The 19,671-nt window shown below is 36.9% G+C and overlaps 1 protein-coding gene across 1 annotated transcript; it reads left to right on the plus strand.

Annotated features, from left to right (window-relative positions):
• Nucleotides 1-77: 77 nt before the first annotated feature.
• LOC145219577 (cytochrome P450 3A4-like) lies at nucleotides 78-18,319 on the plus strand. The gene is made up of 15 exons (XM_080086926.1): nucleotides 78-6,391; nucleotides 6,745-6,856; nucleotides 7,189-7,238; nucleotides 8,612-8,708; nucleotides 10,528-10,607; nucleotides 11,474-11,608; nucleotides 12,066-12,132; nucleotides 12,500-12,590; nucleotides 12,962-13,092; nucleotides 14,693-14,762; nucleotides 15,548-15,708; nucleotides 16,038-16,126; nucleotides 17,000-17,137; nucleotides 17,592-17,748; nucleotides 17,951-18,319. The coding sequence occupies exons 1-15, from the start codon at nucleotides 6,207-6,209 to the stop codon at nucleotides 18,041-18,043; spliced, it is 1,656 nt and encodes a 551-aa protein (XP_079943052.1). The 5' UTR covers nucleotides 78-6,206; the 3' UTR covers nucleotides 18,044-18,319.
• Nucleotides 18,320-19,671: the final 1,352 nt, after the last annotated feature.

A 19,671-nucleotide genomic window follows, 5' to 3' on the forward strand; every position in this document is an offset into this window, starting at 1 on the left:
GATTTACTTGTGCTAGCATATTTATTGTTTTTCTTGTGACATTGAAATGATAATAGTGCCAAAAAAGGTTGTGCAGAATAGCTACCACCTAAAAACAGCTATGCAGCAGTGTCAGAAATTTATTTTCTTATCTCACCTCATGTGAGCAGCTTTTTCTCAGTTATTTTATCTTTTCTTGTTTACACCAGTTTTTTTTTTTTTTATTTGCAATCTCATGTATGAAACAAAACACCTTTTTACTTACAATGCTCTAAATTAGGGCAAGCTTGGCTATTGACAGCACTCTATATGACCAGTCTTATTTGTCAGCAAGTTAAATTAGTTTGTCTTGACCTTGCTACACAGGCTAATTATTTTTCTTCATGGTTTACATCAGTTTATTTATTTGCAACTCTTTATATGGAACAAACAGTTGCACCTAAATTAAAACATTATATCACTCATTCCAACAGTCCTCCAAAAGTTTGTTTATTATACATGCAGTAACCACAGTTAAAAATAATCAGTCAACACTGTTCTATAAAGTAGATCCAATGATAATCTATTGGTATCACATTCTCCATGATAGTCAATATGTTTACTATTACAATAACTTTAGTTATAGCTAAATGTCAAGCAAATGCCTTTTAACTTGGAGTGCTTGATGTCTCCGATCTGCCCTGCCCTTTCCTTTAGTCCATCCCTTCTCAAGGTTTTATTTGTTTTGGCAGCGCAACTGCTCTTCCTTGGTTCCAGTCATACAGGCCTAAGCTCTGGTGGCTAAAGGCACACTAAGCTATAGGTATAATCACTTTGGAGCATGGAAAAGTAAATTCTAATTGTTAAACAGCAAATCTGATTATGCATCCATGCAGGTTCTGGAATAGCAAATAGCCCAACCTACAATCCAATAAATTAATCAAAAGCCAATTGCCCCAATCTACAAACCAATTAGGTAATAATAGTAAGCAATATGATATCTACCAGCAGTAACAATTTTATCTAAGACCCTTTAACAATTTATACAAAAATACATGGAAAAGCAGCAGGAAAAAAAGTAAAACACAAAAGGAAATGAATTTTTGTACCTCCCATACCAACAAAATATATAATTTTAATGTCAGTACCAAAAAAACCCAATGTATTTTGCTCCCAGCATTGCGGCTGCCAATTGAGTTTCTTCCAAATGAATGAAGTGCTGATCTTATTTGTGCAACGAAATGAGCAGAAGAGATAGAGTTCTTAAACCTTTCTAATGCTTTTTTAGTTTCCTTTTAATTAAAGTCACTAGAGTGCTTGGTCTTTATAAACTCAGAACACTATTAAATTTAAGAAAAGTTCTCTGCAGTGTAGTCTGGTTTATGTGATGGTCCAGCAATGCTATCAGACAATGAAGTGGTTGGATTGATTTCCATGGCATTTGAACAGCCACCATGATCTTATGTTGATGTGTAGTGGCCAAATCACTAAAGAATTCCACAGATGGTGCCTGCTCCTGACCCAATGCAACGCCTGCATACATTTGCTTCTGAGGTGCTGATCCCTGATACATCCCCAATTGGACTACCACATAACAGGACTGTAAGTGAGGCATTAGTCTGAACCAGATTGGTTGTAGAAGCCACAAACACTATCTCAGAAGATTGTAACATCATTTTGTGGATTCTTTCCATGATCAGCCTTACAATGGCACAAACATAACAAAGCGGATCTTAGCCTCAGATTCTTCAGCATACTTCTGTATAGCACAAAACAAATTTATACCACTTTATGCCCCAAAGTTACATTTACGCCACTGATCCCAGAGATGGTACACAGAGCAGGGCTTTGGATTAGTTGTTAGTGACTGCACTTATTCCATCTGTAACAAGCAACTTGGTCTCATGGGTTTGTAATGCTTGAGACACTGACAATCATTGCCAAAAATACATGAAGAAAATCTTTCTTGTAGATTCACTGATCTTTAGCTAACCAAGGTTTCTGGCAGCTTTAAGCAAGTGATTGTGGTTAACTGCCACACTTACTATACATGGATGAGTAGAAACCAACTTATGTGATGTTTAGTTGACTTGGTGTAAAGTTTGATCTTAACATCCATAGACACAGGACACAAAGTGTTGAATTTGATACACCAGCTTCATGTTGGCAAAACTTCAAAGGTTTCCCCAAAATATTTTAGGGTTTAGAAATGTTTTGTATACATTCCAGCTAGTAATAGAAACTACACAAAAAGACTCAAGCCACTCGTCCCATTATTTTGCTGATTGTAAGGTCAATCTAAAAACCATTTCTTCATTTCCTTTTGTTACTAATTTTTCTCCAAGTTCCATCATTTGCTGCAGGGAATCCACTTAACAATATCAGATGATTATTTACAAGAAAGCTTATAATTAATTATTAAAAATGCCTTTTAAAATGCTTATATTTTAGTAATACAATTATAAAACCAAGCACAACCTTAACTTTCAAATATTGTAACTCGAGGCAGATTGACTGGTTACTACGCAAGCTGTTGTGAGATTGGTTCAATGAGTCGACTAGGCTGATTGGTTAAAAAGTCACATGACCCGGGAAAACCCGCCTTTGTGATTGGCTTAAAAAGCCCTGTGGTTCGAATTCGGAAACATTTTGGAAATATGCCAACCGGACATGTGCAGTTTGCCTCATCAATCCAATTTCCACAGTCGTTACTGCGATCACATGACTGATTTTTGTTGATGCAAATTTTGTCCAATTCACAGTGGTTAGTTTTGTAACAATTACATTTAAACTGATCAATCGGACAAGTACAATTAAGTTCGTCACTCCAATTTCCACAGTCATTTATTCCATTACATTGCTTGGTTTTGGGGAAGCAGCCAGCAAAGAAAAATGTGGAACTGCAGTTGCTTGTTTTGTAACAATCACATTCAAACTTATCATCTGGACAAGAACAATTAACTTCATCACTACCATCTAAACCAGGGGTGGGGAACCTGCGGCCCGCTTGCCTTTTTAATGTGGCCCCGTCACAATTTTGTTAAAGAAGAGTATACAACATAGCATAAAAGAAACAATAAAATGTTTATGTACAACTATTTCAAGTTTAAAGAGCTCTTCTGGCAAATGTGATTTTATTCCGACGTTTCGACGTCCTATACAGGTCGTCTTCATCAGGGTAAATAACACTGAATGCGACTAGTACAGTGCACGATAAACAAAGGAAAAAAGAATGGAACGCAAGCACGTCACAACGCAACGAAAACAGCGCGCGATAACAAATGAATGGCCCTCTAATCTTTAAGCAGTTGCCTGTAGCACGCTGGAAGCATCACGTCTGTTTTGATGTTCATTGTGTTGCCCCGTTGGTGAATATTCCATGACTCAAGAAATAGTCTTTTCCTGTAGTCAGGCTCCCGGGCCACAACAGACGCCGCATTGAAATCAATACGGTGGCCTTGTGATACCGCGTGATTGGACACGAAACTTGATACTATGCCTGGCAGCAATAGCTTATGTGTACAACTATTTCGTTGAAATGACTTCGAAATAATTGGTAATCTCCCCATTCCACATTATGACGCCAAACTTATTAAAATTGCCACACTTTCAACCACTTGCTATAATTGTGACGTAACAGTCACTCGATTGCTTCTCCTTGCAGTAACAAATGGTTTGCCATGTGGTTTTAGTTTGAATTGATTTTAGAGCTATTAGCGTTGATCCTTATATTGTTGTTTAAAATACATTCATGGAAAAAAAGACAGATATCAGTATAACGTGCACAGCACTGCACTGAACTCTTTAGGAAATCGTTTACGCTTGTCGTGCATGCAATAAGCTCTGTTTTTGACCACACAAAGTCCAGCAAAAAACACTTCAGGCGCGCCAAGTCGTGTACATAACAAGCACAATAGTTAACTATCCAAAGCTCGTTAGTAAACCCGGGTTAAAAGTTAAAAGTTGCTGTTTTGGGTAGCACGAAGCTTTTTAGGAAACCCGCTTTAAGCGTTCAAAGGCACACGTTTATTTGCACAAAACATGACATGAAAACCCGATTTTAGAGTGCGTAGCAGTCTGGGCGCATTTTGTTTGTTTCAACACCAACATTCAACCTATGCGTCGCTGCACATTTTTATGCTCAACCGCCTCTGGCGAAACTTATTCTGCCTTGAAGTCTTACCTTAAATAGCCAGTGTCATGTCTGGGCAATTTACATTGATATCGTGTTACACTCTGATCATAGCGATGATGATATAAAATTGCAAGAGAATTTTTCGGTCAGCGCTTTTTTCTGAGAAGCCATGACAGACGCTATGACGCAATGGTCCCTAATTCGTCACGAACAGGAAACTGGTAGGAATGTTAAATGCGCGTGCAAAAATAATTCGCTGGAAGGACATGTTGAACAGCTGCTATGAGTGGAACATTTAATGCAATATCATTCAGGGTAAATGCAGGCAGTTTAATTGACGTATTTCTAAGCTATACGTTGGTTAAGTTGTGCCGTAATGAATAAAGGAACTTATAATGTGAGTGTACATTTTAAGTGCAAGGGCCATATAAATAGTTTTCGTTGGATTTTGGGTTTAAACAATGTTTATTGGCTAACGGTTTAACATTAAGTTTAACAGGAAAGCAACATTTAGGTTTCGAAATAATATACTTAGACGGTTACGGTTATGTTTAAGGGTTTTTACAACGAGAAATGAACGCTCAAAATTCGTTGTTTGTACATACAGGCATAGCTTGAATTGTTTCATATAAATATTAATCATGTGGAAAATTTGGGTTTTACTATTTACTGGAATCATCGGATGTACGGAAGATATTTATCCGAAAGAAGATTTTAGCATTGCTCCTCAACCTTATACAAGAAAGATTATTTAAACTATTCACAACATGTGTTATCTGAGATGTAAGCGTCAAACAGATTAGGTAACCAACTAAAACGCTTTAATAATCTATCAAGATATGATATTGCAAAAGATCGTAGAAATATCTAAAGCTTCTCGCGGTCCCTCTGGACTGGCTTGGCAGACCCCCAAGGGACCGCGGACGCCAGTGTTAGAACCACTTGTTTAAAAGGATGAGCACATTATCCACAGCGTTTGTGTATTTCTCTTTTTTTTCCAAACGCTAAATGAGTCTTACGTCTTCTTTTCTCCTTCGAATACGCGGTGTTGCTCCTGTAACGGACTTTGGACTCATTTTATTCGCATGTAATAATCAATTTGCCTTGCCTTTTTTACACACAAAAGCTTGATCGTATTCTAATCCAACAAAACAAGTATACCAACCTCTTCTGAACCGGCCATCAACTGTCTTAGGGTTAATTTGTATCGTTCCCTTACGAGTTAACGAGAAGCAACCTCTTCAACGGCTTCCAGCCATGTTACATTTGAAGTTTCTAAACAATTTAATGAGAATTACGGTTTATAACCGGATTGACCTTGTCGTGGTTATGTGTTCACAACTATGCGCTCATATTAATATCGTGCATGTTATATAAGTCCAGCGTTTTTTTTTAACTTAAATCAGAGCACAAGTATCTAGTATCGAGTGCATTAGAGTTTTCGAGTTGATAGCTCACAGTTGATGCGTTGGCGTTGCGACATTTGTGTTGCGTGTTCAGCCGCAAGTGGCGCTTTTGTGACATGCTTTCTCGAAATATAAACTTGGGAACCTAACTGAAGTAGTCTTCGGCCTCACATAGGTTTAGTTAAGCAGCGATTAGCTTGAGTCAGATTTACGTAGTGTTTTAATTGTCTACCCACCAGAGTCAGTACACCCCTTACAGAGTTCAGGCATAATGTTTGCTTTACGTCAACAAGTAACTTGCCATCTTTACAGCACAGTGTTGACACCTGTAAAGTTGTGTCAACACAAGGCAACGTTCTGCTGCAAAAGCTTCATTCATTTTTTTTGATTTATACTAGTATATTGACTTGATTATGATTGCACAAAATGTTGGGGTTTATACACACACTTAGCTGCGCTATGATAAGATGTTATAAAGAGCACATTGAATGAATAAGAGTTTAACCATTCACAGTTACGCATTCAGTACAAACCGTCGTTTGTGGCAGACTTTTAGGAAGTGACGTGAGCGTATTGTGGCTAAATACAGAGCGGAGAAATTTTCATTTTGTTTGTGTTATTTAAATTTGTGTTTGTTTTCTCATTAAGTATTGCCATTTGCGGATGTCCCATTCTTTGATTTAACATTTAAATAGTTGTATTTACGCATGATTGCGTTTATCGGCATTTCGCCATACCGTGAAATTTGTTTGCTATTCAACAGCATGTGTGTTGCTAGCGCAGGGAAATTTGTTGCTTCAACTAGCAAGGAAACTGACAAAATGCTATCGCCACTGGATATAATGGCTTTGGAGACGTGGATTTTATTGGCAACTTTCTTGGTTCTTGCTTGGTAATTTGATATTTCTTAATAAAGTCTGCACTCTGCATGCCATGCATTCAATGTTTTTGGGCATTTTTAATGTTTTTCGATTGTTTTGAAAACAGAAAAGCAGAAAAAATGCGAAACGGTTGTTCTTTGTTAATTATTCATCTTTATCTTTTACATCTGGTTTTAAATTGATCCTATCTTTAAAATGTTTTTTTTTTACTTTTCCCTTCTTTTGTTTTGTTTTTAAATCCAAAAAAAATAAGATAAGGGTGACTTGCTTTGACAATAAACTTTCAATGCTACACTTTAAAATCTGTAGTGGCACAAGGGTTAAAATACATGTAACTATTATAACCATCTGTGTTTATTTCAAGGTTCTACGTGCACCATAAATGGCAGTTTCTCAAGAAATTTAACATTCCCCATCATCCACCCAGCATTCGGAAACTGGGAACAATTGGAAACATGTTTGACAATCCAAAACAGGTGGCCCATAAATTGACAAAATTCTCATTTCAAACTCTTTTTTTTCATGCAAATGAAGTCTAAATGATTTTCCTTTCACAAATCATTTTATATCAGCTTTTTTGGTACATGGACAATACCAATGTTCACATTCAAACCTTTAACTAAAATTGTTTTGAATAATATGTGTATTGACTGGTCAATTTATCAATGTTATTGACTAATTAAACAACTACCTTCGATCTACAGGCACAAAATATTGTTTGTTTTTTATAAATATTTGATGAAATATTACCTGATTAAGTGTTGCTGTGACAACTGTGTTTGTAACTTTGTATTTATTTTTGTTAAAGTTCTTTCTAAAAGATCTTGAATTGAAACGGAAATTTGGCACAGTATATGGGTAAGATGACAATTTTTAGATTAATTGATTTTTCTGGTTAAGTTCTTGTTTTATACAAATAATTTTAGCAATTTAGTGCTGTTAACATTTTGCACTATTTATTGTAATTGAAGAGAAAACTTTGTTTTCACTTACAAAATCTCCAGCCAGAAGCATGTAGAGTTAGACATTACCCTTTTTGGGTGTGAAACAAATTCTACAAACAATAAGGTCATTTTAGGTTTTCGAAAATCATTTTGATTAACTTAGATTTGAATCAGTTTTATTGGCTTTATTGTACCAAGAACAGTTTTGTGGTTTTATGTGTTGGTAGCAGACATGAATACTAACAGTTACTTTTTTAAGTTTTGCATTTACCCTGAGAAACTACTCAAGCAAATACAGTATCAATGTACAGGAGCATTTATGACTTGTTGCTTGAAGTTTTTAATATTTTTAGGCAAAAGTATTAGTTGATTTGGATATGAGTTCTTACGCTGAATTGTAAAAAAATTGTTTGAAACTTTGATTAACGTTTACAGCTCTGTTTATATATATATATATTGGGGGGGGGGGACCAAATAGCATTTTAGTATGTGAATTTATTATTCCATATTATAAGCATTGTATAGTTACAGTATTTAAGCTAAATATTGTCAGGAACAAAGACCTCCTATCTTATATATCGGTCTTATTTTATGTCAGGCCCTGGAAATTGCTGGAACAGGACATTTTCTTTTGTTTTTGTGGCAGCACTGGTTACACTTTAACATATACCGTATATACTCGCAGATAGGTCGCAACTTTTTCCTTATATTTTTTTTTTAATAAGAAAAATTTTTAAAATTTGTAAAAAAAATATTGGTGCGACCAATCCGCTCGACATAAGTGCAAATCGCCACTATGTCGGAACAAAATTACAAGTTTTCGGCTACTGCAAGTATCGTATTTTCCGGCTAATAAGCCGATTTTCAGGACCTAATTTTCTGGGGTCGGCTTATTGGGCGGATATAACGTATTTATTCGAGTATAACGCGCAAAATTGTATACTAATTTTCTATAAAAAATTAACAACCAAAGTCGATTTGGTTATATCTCCAAAAATGCTCACGGTTAGAGCTATTAGGGTCGGGGTAAGGTATTACCACTTAAAATTCAATAAAACTAACCCAAAAAATTAGTTACTAATGTCAAAAATTTAAAAACTTATTTCCCAACCCAACCCATATATAGCCGCTAAATAAAAAATTCAGCTGTTTACGCCGCCTTATCGACTTCGGATGTCATTTGCGTTATGGTGTTAGTCTCTACCATATTTTTCAGTACCAAAGTAAAATAAAAATATTAAAGTGTGTTTAACATAACCTCACTAAACACTAGAATCTTTGTTGCAGAACATACACTGGATGGTCTCCACGCATCGTTATCAGTGATCCTGACATTTTGAAACAAATCATGATTAAAGAATTTAATATCTTCTACGACAGGCAGGTAGGGAAATTTCTTGGCATTCACACCATAGTATGAAAATATGAATTTGAGGGTTTCTTCAAAATAGTATTGTTTGCGATCACTTAAATCAAATCATGTAGGAGTATTTCGTCTAGATTAGGAGTGCACAACCTTTTGCAACGGTGGGACCTTCGCAGATCCTTATTTTACCAATGGCCACTAATACCCTGCTTGTTTTAAATGACTGATGTAAAGAAGCCGGTTTTGTCTTACATGTCTCATCTGATGCCTAAAAAGCCATTTCAAAATTGATGTACAGATTACGTTCAAACTTGATGTACAGATCAAGCTGAACACCAGTCTAACGATCAGTCTTAGCTGTTTTTGACGTCAAAATTTAAATTGTGGCGCTTGTGGTATCAGTTTTTTTTTTGCATTGTTTGCTCACAATAGGGGTACAAAAACACATATAGGTTCTAATACTCTTTTCCAGCAGTTTTGAAATTAAAATATTTGGCAAAATAGCTTTATTTTTTACACAGCCGCCAAAACACATATTTTAATAAACATGTTCACATCTGCACAAAATCGTCTCTGAGGGTGTGCACCCCTGGTCTAGAGCAGTTTATTTGTGGCCATTACTTAAATAATGAAACAATGTAAAGCAATCAATAAATACAACAATAGTTAGCTACAGACATAACGAACTGGAGTGCCATGGCCTGGTGACACTTTACTTGACCAATGTCTGGTCACAAGCTGCACTGATGAGACTAAAGGTCAAAACCCTGTGCAGCGTTTTCAGTTTACTTATTATTATTTTTACTGGTAATAAGCTTATCAAGTTTCTATAATAAACTTTCAAAAACTTTTGCTATTGCAATAAGCTTGTGATTAAAAAGCTGTTGTAAAAATATATATTATTTTGTTTATGTATCTTTTAGTCCTTCTTAACTTTGGTTTAGTGAAATGACTTGATTTAAAATGTGACGTAACTCGACTAAAAATTGAAGTAACATTCTAGACCAGTGGTTCTCAAAGTATGGGTCGCGCAGGGTCAAAAAATGGGTCGCGCTGCAGTGATTCCATTCTGCCCAAACGAACTATTACCGTATTAAGTAAACACAAACGAATTTTCTTAATGTAGTAGTAAAGTCACCTCATTTGACACGTTGTTCAGTAAATGAATCAATCATTACAACATACCGACAATAGCCTTTCAATTTTACTGTTACGCACATAGCGATTGTAACGTCATAGCACGGGGGAAAAAAGGACAAGGTAATCTTGCGAAACTAGACGTGGAGATGTAACAGTTAGCGTTTAAGGATTATTAAGTATTCATACAAGGAAACTTTTTAGATTTGGGATTCACTTCTATCAATGATCATGGTGCTGCAAAGCCACAGTGTGTGTTTTGTTATGCAGTGTTGTCAAACGAATCGACCTCGTTAAGCCTGCAGCCATTTAGACATGGGCAGACTCCTATGCGGCGACGGCGTGGCCTCGAAATTGCAGTTCGGCTCGTTAATAAGAATATTTAAATTTTTTGATGTTTGAGGCTTGGGTTGTGAGATATTCATAAAACTCAGATTTGGGTCGTGGTCAAAAAAGTTTGAGAACCACTGTTCTAGACTATGCATAATAAACAAAATAGCAAATTATTTATCTTGACAAATAGTTGTACAAACTCCCGGAATCAACGTGTTGTGCATTTTATCAGTTTAAATAAATAATTTCTAGTGGAATATGTATACTATGTAATAAAATAAAAATGGCAGGGATACTTGATAAAAAAATTGCAGTGGCACAAATTTATTTTTAAAATATCAAACAATCATTTTTTAATTTTTAACAGAAAAGACTGATGAAAATTATGGGGGAGGTGTTAAACAACGGATTAACCCATGTTAGTAGGGATAAGTGGAGTAGAGTTAGGTAAGGTGGCAAAACATTTTGCTAATTTCAATGTTTTTGGCAACGTTAACTGTAGTTGTAGAATATGGTGGGGTTTTACCAGCTAACACCAATGACATGGTTGGTTCAGCGCATCTATTGGTACATATGCTCGTGAAAACTTGTTTCTCGTATGAATAAATTGAATCTTTTATTTATATGTTTAACCCTTTTTTTGATTTATTCAAAGCTAAAGTTGTAACACACGCTGGGTCAAAACTCAGTAAACGTTAGGTGTATTAAAGAAGTTAGTCAGGTTCATATCAACCAGTGGAAACTACTCAAATTCTTTAACCTTGTAGCGTTTAATTAATTTTAAAAATTTTGGTGAAGTTTAAAATTGTTTTTCACCCCTACATTTTTTGGCACAGTTTTAACTTTATTTTTTTCCCCGTGTTCTGACTTTCCAATCAATGAAAGGTTCAATGAGTTTGCTTTGATTAATGCTTTGAAATATATAACCACAATGTAACTGTGTGGTTATTGCAACTTCATATTTTTGGTTGTTGGTTCAAATCCCCACCATTTGTGTTTCCTGAGCAAGAAACTTAAGTGGCATTGTGCTAGCCAGAGGTTCCCGATGCGTTAAAATAAATTCAAGTTGTCAACTTAAATGAAAAAAATAACCAATTAATGGAAATAAGTTATTAAATAAAAAAGGACCTTTTAATTAAACGGGCAGCTAGACGGTAGTTCAGGCGTTGCCTTTTCTCTGACAAAAAATGAAACAAACTAACTAACGTACCACCAAAAAAAAGCTTTATGAGAATAGTGTCAAAGTCACAAAAGACACAATACATGACCTTTTATCTCCTCAATTCTACAAAAAATAAAATTAATTTGTTCAGACACACGATTTCTCCTTTGTTTTCGAATGTAAAGTTGCGGTCAATGATGAGAGGTTTGGACAAGTGTGCTGATGTCATGGTTAATAACCTCAGGACTTCTTGCAAGGAAAACGATGGAGTGTTCGACAGCAAGGGGTAAAACGCTTGATGAAATATTTCATATAATTGTATGCTCAAACTGGCTATATAAATTGTAAACTGAATGATGTTTTGCTGGCAAATACGTTGTTTGAACCGACGTTTCCACGTCCTATTCAGTTCGCTTTGATCAGATAACATAATCGTTCTGTAACAACCCGAAATGAACAAAAAGAAAAATGGGCAAAAACGCTAACAACGACCTGAATAAAGCAAGATAAGAAACACAGGGGCTTTTTATCTAAAAGTATAAGTGTAATGAGGAATATATGACCTAAAAGAGGGAAAAGGTGTTTTTATTGTCAATACATGCTCATGTCAACATCTGCAATACAAATCATAGCACAGTAGGCCTATTAAATCAAACCAGCCTTGATTTTATTCGGTTGCGTCTACGTTCGATTCCCGTCAAAAAGTTTGAAGAAAAATAAATGTGTTCTGTATTTTTTCCAAGAGTTTTTGGAAAGTTTGCTTTGGATGCAATCTGTTCAGCGGCTTTTGGAGTCAACGTAAACTCGCAGGTTTGTTTATGTTTTTGTCCAGAAACTTTTAAAGGTTTCTTTGAGCCAGTCCCATGCCTTCCACCAAAACCACACAAAACCGAAAAGTTTATTTTTTAGTACTGTAATATGATTAAGTAAGACGCAACATGTTTAATTTCCTTACACATGTTTTCGCAAATAATTTTCAGAAAAAAATGCTTACAGTAGGATTTTTCGGGGTTTTGGTCATGTTTTGTAATGCTCATTAAATGACATTAAATTTTGATCGGTTATCACTTGCAAATGAGTCACGTATTAAAAAAAATAGTGCAATATGCCACAAGCAATTTTCTCAGTGTAAATTGTGCAGCTAAAATGTTGTAAATTGTTATTTTCTCCTATGTAGGCTAAAGATGGGAAAGAATCAAAAGCCGTTAAGATGGCTAAGAAATTATTTCAGGCAAGCTTTCTCACAAATCCTCTTGTATTTGTTTTTGGTAAGTTGGCAAAACAGGCACAAAAGACAACTAAGGGGTTTAATATAGGTTTCGGTATCAAGTACTCGGTGCTGTAGTTTTTCGTAAACGCCTAGGTTGGGACCCAACAATTGGTCGCAAAGCTATTATTGTTAGACATACTAATTAAACTTGGCACGCTATACTAATTAAACTTGGTAAGGTTGCTGACCTCTGGTGAAAACTATTGCAATTGGTTAAAGTAACGTCGCTTTATTTGTCGTTAGATGAGGCGGGATTAGGACCGACTATCTTGTGAACTGAGACGTTTGCTATACCATCTCAACCACTTAACTCAATTGTGGTTGAATATTTTATTATGCAACCATTTTGAAAAAGTAATTTCGTTGCAGCCATATTTCCGTGGACAGAGAAAATTGCGGAAAAGATGAACTACTGCTTTTTTCCAAAAGATTCGATCGAATATTTTAAAAGTCTTACTAAAACTCTGATTGAAACGGGAAAGACTACTGACTCCAAGCAGGTACACGGTGTAGCCGGTGCGCCGCACCGGGGCCCATAATTATGCTTAGCTTAAAAATTACAGGGTAAAATGTGTATGTTCTTTCAAAATCGTTTTAGAACTGAAAAAAATATTGATGCTGATTTCTGAATATGGACTTGATTGCAGTGCAACTTTATGCAACAAGTTTTATGATTGTTGCGTCGGTACATGCGCGAATTGTAGCGAGATCTGTTTTTGATGTTCCTATTTTTTGTGCCACAGTTGTGCCGCATAGTTTACAAGCCTTAACGTAGTCTTTCCAAACTTACCCCGCGAGGCGATTTGTATCGTTCCGCCAAGAGATCTTTCTGCAATACTATTCGAAGTGTGGTGATGCGACTGTTGATTTTGAAAGTTCGTCTTATCTTCCGAGCCATGTTCTCATATATTTCCCTTGTACAGTTGTATAACTTACGGCCCAAGCTAAATAAAGTTCCTTACTACATTTCCACCTTCACTGCAACATTCAGGGTTTATTTTACCTAGAAACTGGCTTGTTTACAAATATCAATGATCCAAAACAAGGGTGGGCAACATTTTTGCATGCGCGGGCCAAAATGCAGTGATATATTGTGGAGGCGGACCGCAATGTTGGTCATGACTTGGTAGTGCTAGGCAAGTCACACGCTTGTCTTTGTACGTAACAACGAGTCGCGGCCCGCTCAAAAGTTGCTCGCCCGCCGTAGGTTGCCCACCCCTGATCTAAGACCAGCTTGTGACATTACAGACGAGTTTATGCTCAAACAATTGTTCTTTTGCAACTCAAATAACCTTGGTTTCTTTCCTCTTGGCAGTCCTACTGAAATGCCTTAGAATTTTCAGTGCAGTCTGTAATATCAACATTCCAAAAATGTATTTTGACATACAGGGCCGCATGTGGTCTTTAGGCCGCAGGTTCCCCACCCCTGCTCTAGCGTGGCAGTCAAAGGATAGGAATTTTAGGTTGTCAAAACTCTTAAGGTTTGGCGTCCTTGTCCAAGCTGTTCATTGGGTGGAAATTGTCCATTGGCCAACTTGCTTTTGTTTGTTCTGATTGACGAATGAACCTATTAAATGTTTGATCACCAGCGCATAAACTAATCTGGACATGACTATAGTGTTGAAAGGGGGCCCAGAAATTGACTACCGGCATATTTTTTCGCTCTCGGGGGGCCTGGGTACAATTACACATAAACCACCACGCCAACATAAAGATGTAATTTGAAATAAGGATTCTTTTCTTTACCAGGCCATTCCGTCGAAATAGAACATAACATAAGTCAACTTCAATCAAATATTTAAATAAGATTTGGTTAGTTTGTACTTTTAATACTAATCACTGTGTTTGACCTTGAAACACCTAACTTTCTCATGGTGATCTCTTGAAATGCATTTCATTTTCAACTTTGCTTATGTAGGGATCCATAAGTTCTGCCTGCAGAAACAAACTAAGGTTATAAAATGCAGTTACTAGAATGGGGCCGTATACAACATGAGTACAGGGAATTAAGCAACCTTTCAGAACAGGTCGTACTCATAGTGTATGTGCAATAGCAAAAATGTGCTAAACCACCCTTCAAATTGAAGAAGGTTTATTTAGGAGCAGAGTATCATGCAGATTATGGCAGAATCTGAAATAACAGACAAAGAAGCGCGAAACAAAACAAAAGGTAACAAACCTTCAAGAAGTTAAAGTAAGAAATTCAATAAAATCAGTATTTTTTGAAAAGGTGAATTTGAGGTGGCACTCCAATTTGTTGATAACAGACTAAAAAAAACATGTAACTTTCCTAAACAATGTATGCGTTTGCCAGAACACGGCACTACAGTTTGTTGGAAATAACTAGCTGACCATGCCTTACCAAACCTGTTTGATGCCATACGTTAAACCTAATTTCATGATAGTTAACAACTGCTTAATAATAGTAATTGCAATTTTTGAAATAATTAAACTTGCGCTTTAATGGTAGCGCACGTTATGACTGTAATCTCAATGAACAAAATTACATAGGAAAATGTTAAAAATAGAAAATAAAACTCTAAAAATATGCACATTAACGAGAAATAAATATGTGTCGCCTAGCACCAAGTTTTGTGTTTATTTTGGTTTGGTTGCACAGGGTAGACATAATTTTAATAAAACAATTAACAATTATGCCATATTGGATAATAGACAATTAGATTTGATGACCGACATGGTCCCTTCGCCATCCGCCAGTTGCTTGTTCACTGTGTTTTATTTACATGCAATAAGCGTATACGCAAATGAAAATAAATATGAGGATGAGGATTACAAGAGACTCGCAATAAAAATATTTAACAATCGCAGTTACAACATTTCGTAATGTAATCTAACAAATCACATATAACCCTCTACTTCTGAATGCAATATATCCCCTACAATAAACAAAACAATCTAGTCTAGACGTTTGAAAACTTCGCGAAACATTTTTAGGTATGACACGTCTGGAGTTGATAGGGAACGGAGTTCTAATGATTCTTGCCGGTTACGAAACTACATCGAGCGCCATTAACTTCCTCGCCTACAACCTTGCATGGAACAAAGAAGCTCAACAAAAACTGAGGAAAGAAATACAAGGGATTGCTGGGAAAGACGTGAGTTTCTAATGTTGGAACCTTGCTTTACTTCGATCCTGTTTTATCTTTTTGTTTTTAGGATTTCGGATAGGTATTATTTAAGCTAAGTGATTGCATCTGTGGCCAACAAACTTTTTAAAAAAATAAAAAAAGGTTTTTACTTGTCGCTGATTCATTTAAGTTTATCGCATTTACATCGTTACCATCACCATAACTTGTTGCTATTATTAGACCAATGTCTCGCTTGACTCTCTTGTTTAGGGAAACATTATTAGTCGAGATGGAATTACAACCAAAAAGCTTTCGAGCATGATGAAAAATATCTAATTTTGTTGTTGTTTCTGCAGAAATCACTTACATATGAAGATATAAGCGACCTCAAGTTTCTGACCCAATGCATTTACGAATCTGTTCGTCTTTACCCACCTACAGTCAGGTTGTGTGTTTGTATTTTATATTTACTAAACTGCTTAGAGCCGAAAATTGTTTTGCTTATGAGGGAGCTCTCGTCGAATATTGAGTACCTATGTCAATTTTACCTGTTTATTTATGGTGTACTTTTTTTAGTTTGGTTTAGTTTTAAATCAGTGAGTTCTATTTATTTTTGAGCGTAGTTTTTCTTGAAGTGCGACTTATAGCTTGGGTTTTACGGCTTGATAACGAAGTGCGGGTGTGCGGAATGAAGCTAATGCCTCATTTTGATTTACTTGTTTCCGTAAGTTGTCACATCCATCACATAAAAGTTGCAAAATCATCCATTTAAACGATTCCAGTGTGTTTTTTATGCTAATTGATTTAAACTTGTTTCGTACGGTGAAAGAAAACAAAGCAACATAATTGCACCAAGCCGGAAACAGTTGCGCAACGTTAAAACGTGAAAGAGGGCATAAAAGTGGACGACACAATTAGTGGATAATGGCTAAACGCGCTGCTGCTACATCGTGTTATAAAGCTTTGTGTGTCGGGAGCTCACAAGAAAGTGAGTGTAGCGCGCAGTAAAATTAAAGTGTCTCGCACAAATTGACTTCAGAACACATACGTGTGTGGGATTTGAACCACTAACTTCGCGATGCCTTTGCACTATTCATCTAAACGCGTTTCGTGTTTAATGCAACGTGATGTATTAACAAAGTCTTACATAAAAATATGTCGCTTATGTGATTGTGTTGATTAAAAACGATATAATTTTGTCTTTGGGAGCTTGAGGTGGGGTTAGAACCCGTAACCTTGCGAGTATTTGTGTTCTCGTTTTATACTTTGTCACGACACTGAAAACGCAATTTGTTTTAATCCATTTCCATGCGTTTAGAAATTTTCGTTTCTGTGAAAAGCAAATCACGATCAATGGAGTGACGATTCCAGAAGGAGTCCACATCGATATTCCGCTTTACGGAATGTCACGAGACCCGGAATATTGGGAGGAACCGGAACGATTTTTGCCAGAGCGGTAACACTTAATTTCAAAATAATAAACAACTGGTGATGATAAAGTTACAATTTCAACGTCTTTAATTTAAAATAGTTGCTTAAAAACTCTTGCCGACGACACATAACTTAACGTTTTGATTTGTCTTTGATTCAGCAAAACCAAAAATCGGAATTTTTATAGGTCAGCAAAACTCGTGAGGTCTAACATTTTATTGAAACAATACCTGTTATCACCACTACAAATATTTATTAAAAACATTCAAGATTTTTACGAAAAGATACTTTCAAAACATGATAATTTCCAGTCCATTTTGATTTATGTGGGATGACATAGGTTTCAAATTTGTTAAAATTTTATTGAACAAATAAAGTGTTAGTTTCCAAATTCTAACATGGCCTTCCTAATGCACCACCAATCAACAACACCGTTTTCTGCATTGCATGTTTACGTAATGTATTATTTGCTAAATCAGAATGGAAGACATGAGCAAAATCGACCCAATGATTTTTCAACCGTTCGGTGCTGGGCCAAGAAACTGTGTGGGAATGAGATTCGCCCTGATGGAAGTTCGCCTGGCAATTTGCAAGTTGCTACTAAATTTTGAAATCGGCGTTTGCCCTGACACACCGGTAATATAATCGACTTTCGTCGTGTATATAAGCAGGTCAATTCAGAATGTTAGATGGTTGAAAACGCCTACTTCTGGGCCCTGTACAGCTTAATAGAGAAAACAAATTGGAACCAAAACCTAGTGGCATTAAAACATTTTTTTGCAGTCAATTCGATTTCTCGTTTTTCCTACTATTTCATCCGTCTTGTAATTTATTGCAGGAGCCGCCCATAGAAATCATAATACAGTCGACATCGATGCGACCAAAGATAGACATCTTACACCTAAAGGCGACCCCGTTAAAGGAAACTTGAAATTTGCACTTTACGCTGTATTCTGTTGACGTTTTTAATTAATGTAAATGCAAGGTTCGATTCTTCGACTCACATAGCAATGCTAATTTAATCATGATTTTTACCAATACTGTTATGTAAAGTAGGCTACCAACCGATGCACATCATGTTGAAATGTCTACAAAATTTCACGCTTTATAATATTGCAATGTCGTTTGATTCATTGAAACCAACCTCATCTTCGTGCAAACGACATAAATCTACATCTATTTCAGTAACAGTGTGATATCGCTCACATAAAGTAATCCAATCATCGTGTACTAATGATATCGAGTTGTGAAAGCAAGAATGTGATTTTAAAGATCAACAAACAGAAACATTTGTTAAGGAAATTTTCTTTTTTAAAAACTAAGAAATAATAGGTGGAAGAAACTTTTGTGACAAAGTTTGTAGTTGTAGCAACGAAATCACGTCGAGATTTTGGTTTAAATGCCCCGGATCATCGAGACAAGCTGTTTGCGTTTTACCTTAAACCAGTCAGAGGCTTGTGATCGGTATAGGCAGTAAACACGCGACCTTCCAAAAAATAGCGAAAATGACGAATGGCGAGATGCAAGGCGAGCAGTTCCCTGTCAAAAGTGCTGTATTTGAGCTCCGGTGATCGCAGGCGTTTGCTAAAAAATGCCAATGGTCGCCAGGCATTATTGATAAATTGCTGGAGAACAGCCCCGATGGAATGCTGTGATGCATCGCTAGTCACAGCAGTCGGTGCATCAGGCAAGGGATGGTGCAACAGCGTGGCGTTCGCTAGGGCGGTTTTTGCCTCCGAGAAAGCCAAATCTAAGCTGTCACTCCAAAGCAACGTTGTAGGATTGCCCTTGAGTGCCTCGTAAATAGGAGTCATAATGCGTGCAGCGCCAGGAATAAAACGGTGGTAAAAGTTTACCATACCTGCAAACTCCTGAAGGCCTTTGACAGTAGTGGGGCGCGGAAAAGTTTGAATAGCCTCGACTTTGTTGGGAAGGGGCCGGGCGCCGGTACGGTCAACGCGATGCCCCAGAAAATCGATCTGGGAAACTCCAAACTTGCACTTTCCCAGGTTGATGACAAGGCCATGATCGGAAAGGTGTTTGAAAAGACGCTTTAAATGGTCGTAGTGCTCGGAAAGAGACTTGCTTGCGACGAGGATGTCATCAAGATAGACGAACACAAAGTCTAAAGATTGACAGACCGTGTCCATCAGTCGCTGAAAGGCCTGTGCCGCATTTTTAAGGCCGAAGGGCATGCGAAGGAATTCAAAAAGGCTAAAAGGGGTAATGACCGCGGTTTTCGCGATGTCATCAGGTGCCACAGGAACCTGGTGGTAGCCGCGAACAAGGTCAATTTTGGAAAAAACGCTAGAACCTGCCAACCGAGCCGAAAAGTCTTGAATGTGAGGAATGGCGTAACGATCAGGCTGGGTAGCTGCGTTAAGACGGCGGTAATCGCCGCAGGGGCGCCACCCACCGGACGACTTTGGAACCATGTGCAGTGGCGAGGCCCATGGACTGGAAGAGCGTCGAATAATGCCCAGTTGCAGCATGTTGTGAAATTCCTTTTTAGCGATGCTGAGTTTCTCGGGAGGGAGACGACGGGCGCGAGAATGCACT

The sequence above is a fragment of the Phallusia mammillata genome, chromosome 3, assembly GCF_965637545.1.
Source record: "Phallusia mammillata chromosome 3, kaPhaMamm4.hap1.1, whole genome shotgun sequence".
Classification (NCBI taxonomy): Eukaryota; Metazoa; Chordata; class Ascidiacea; order Phlebobranchia; family Ascidiidae; genus Phallusia; species Phallusia mammillata.

Excerpts from the sequence above, each read along its gene's own strand:
- LOC145219577 (XM_080086926.1), top strand. The coding sequence starts at position 6,207 with ATGATTGCGTTTATCGGCATTTCGCCATACCGTGAAATTTGTTTGCTA. Across the intron at positions 6,857-7,188 it reads TGTTTGACAATCCAAAACAG|TTCTTTCTAAAAGATCTTGA; the intron begins GTGGCCCATAAA and ends TTTTTGTTAAAG. Across the intron at positions 7,239-8,611 it reads AAATTTGGCACAGTATATGG|AACATACACTGGATGGTCTC; the intron begins GTAAGATGACAA and ends TCTTTGTTGCAG.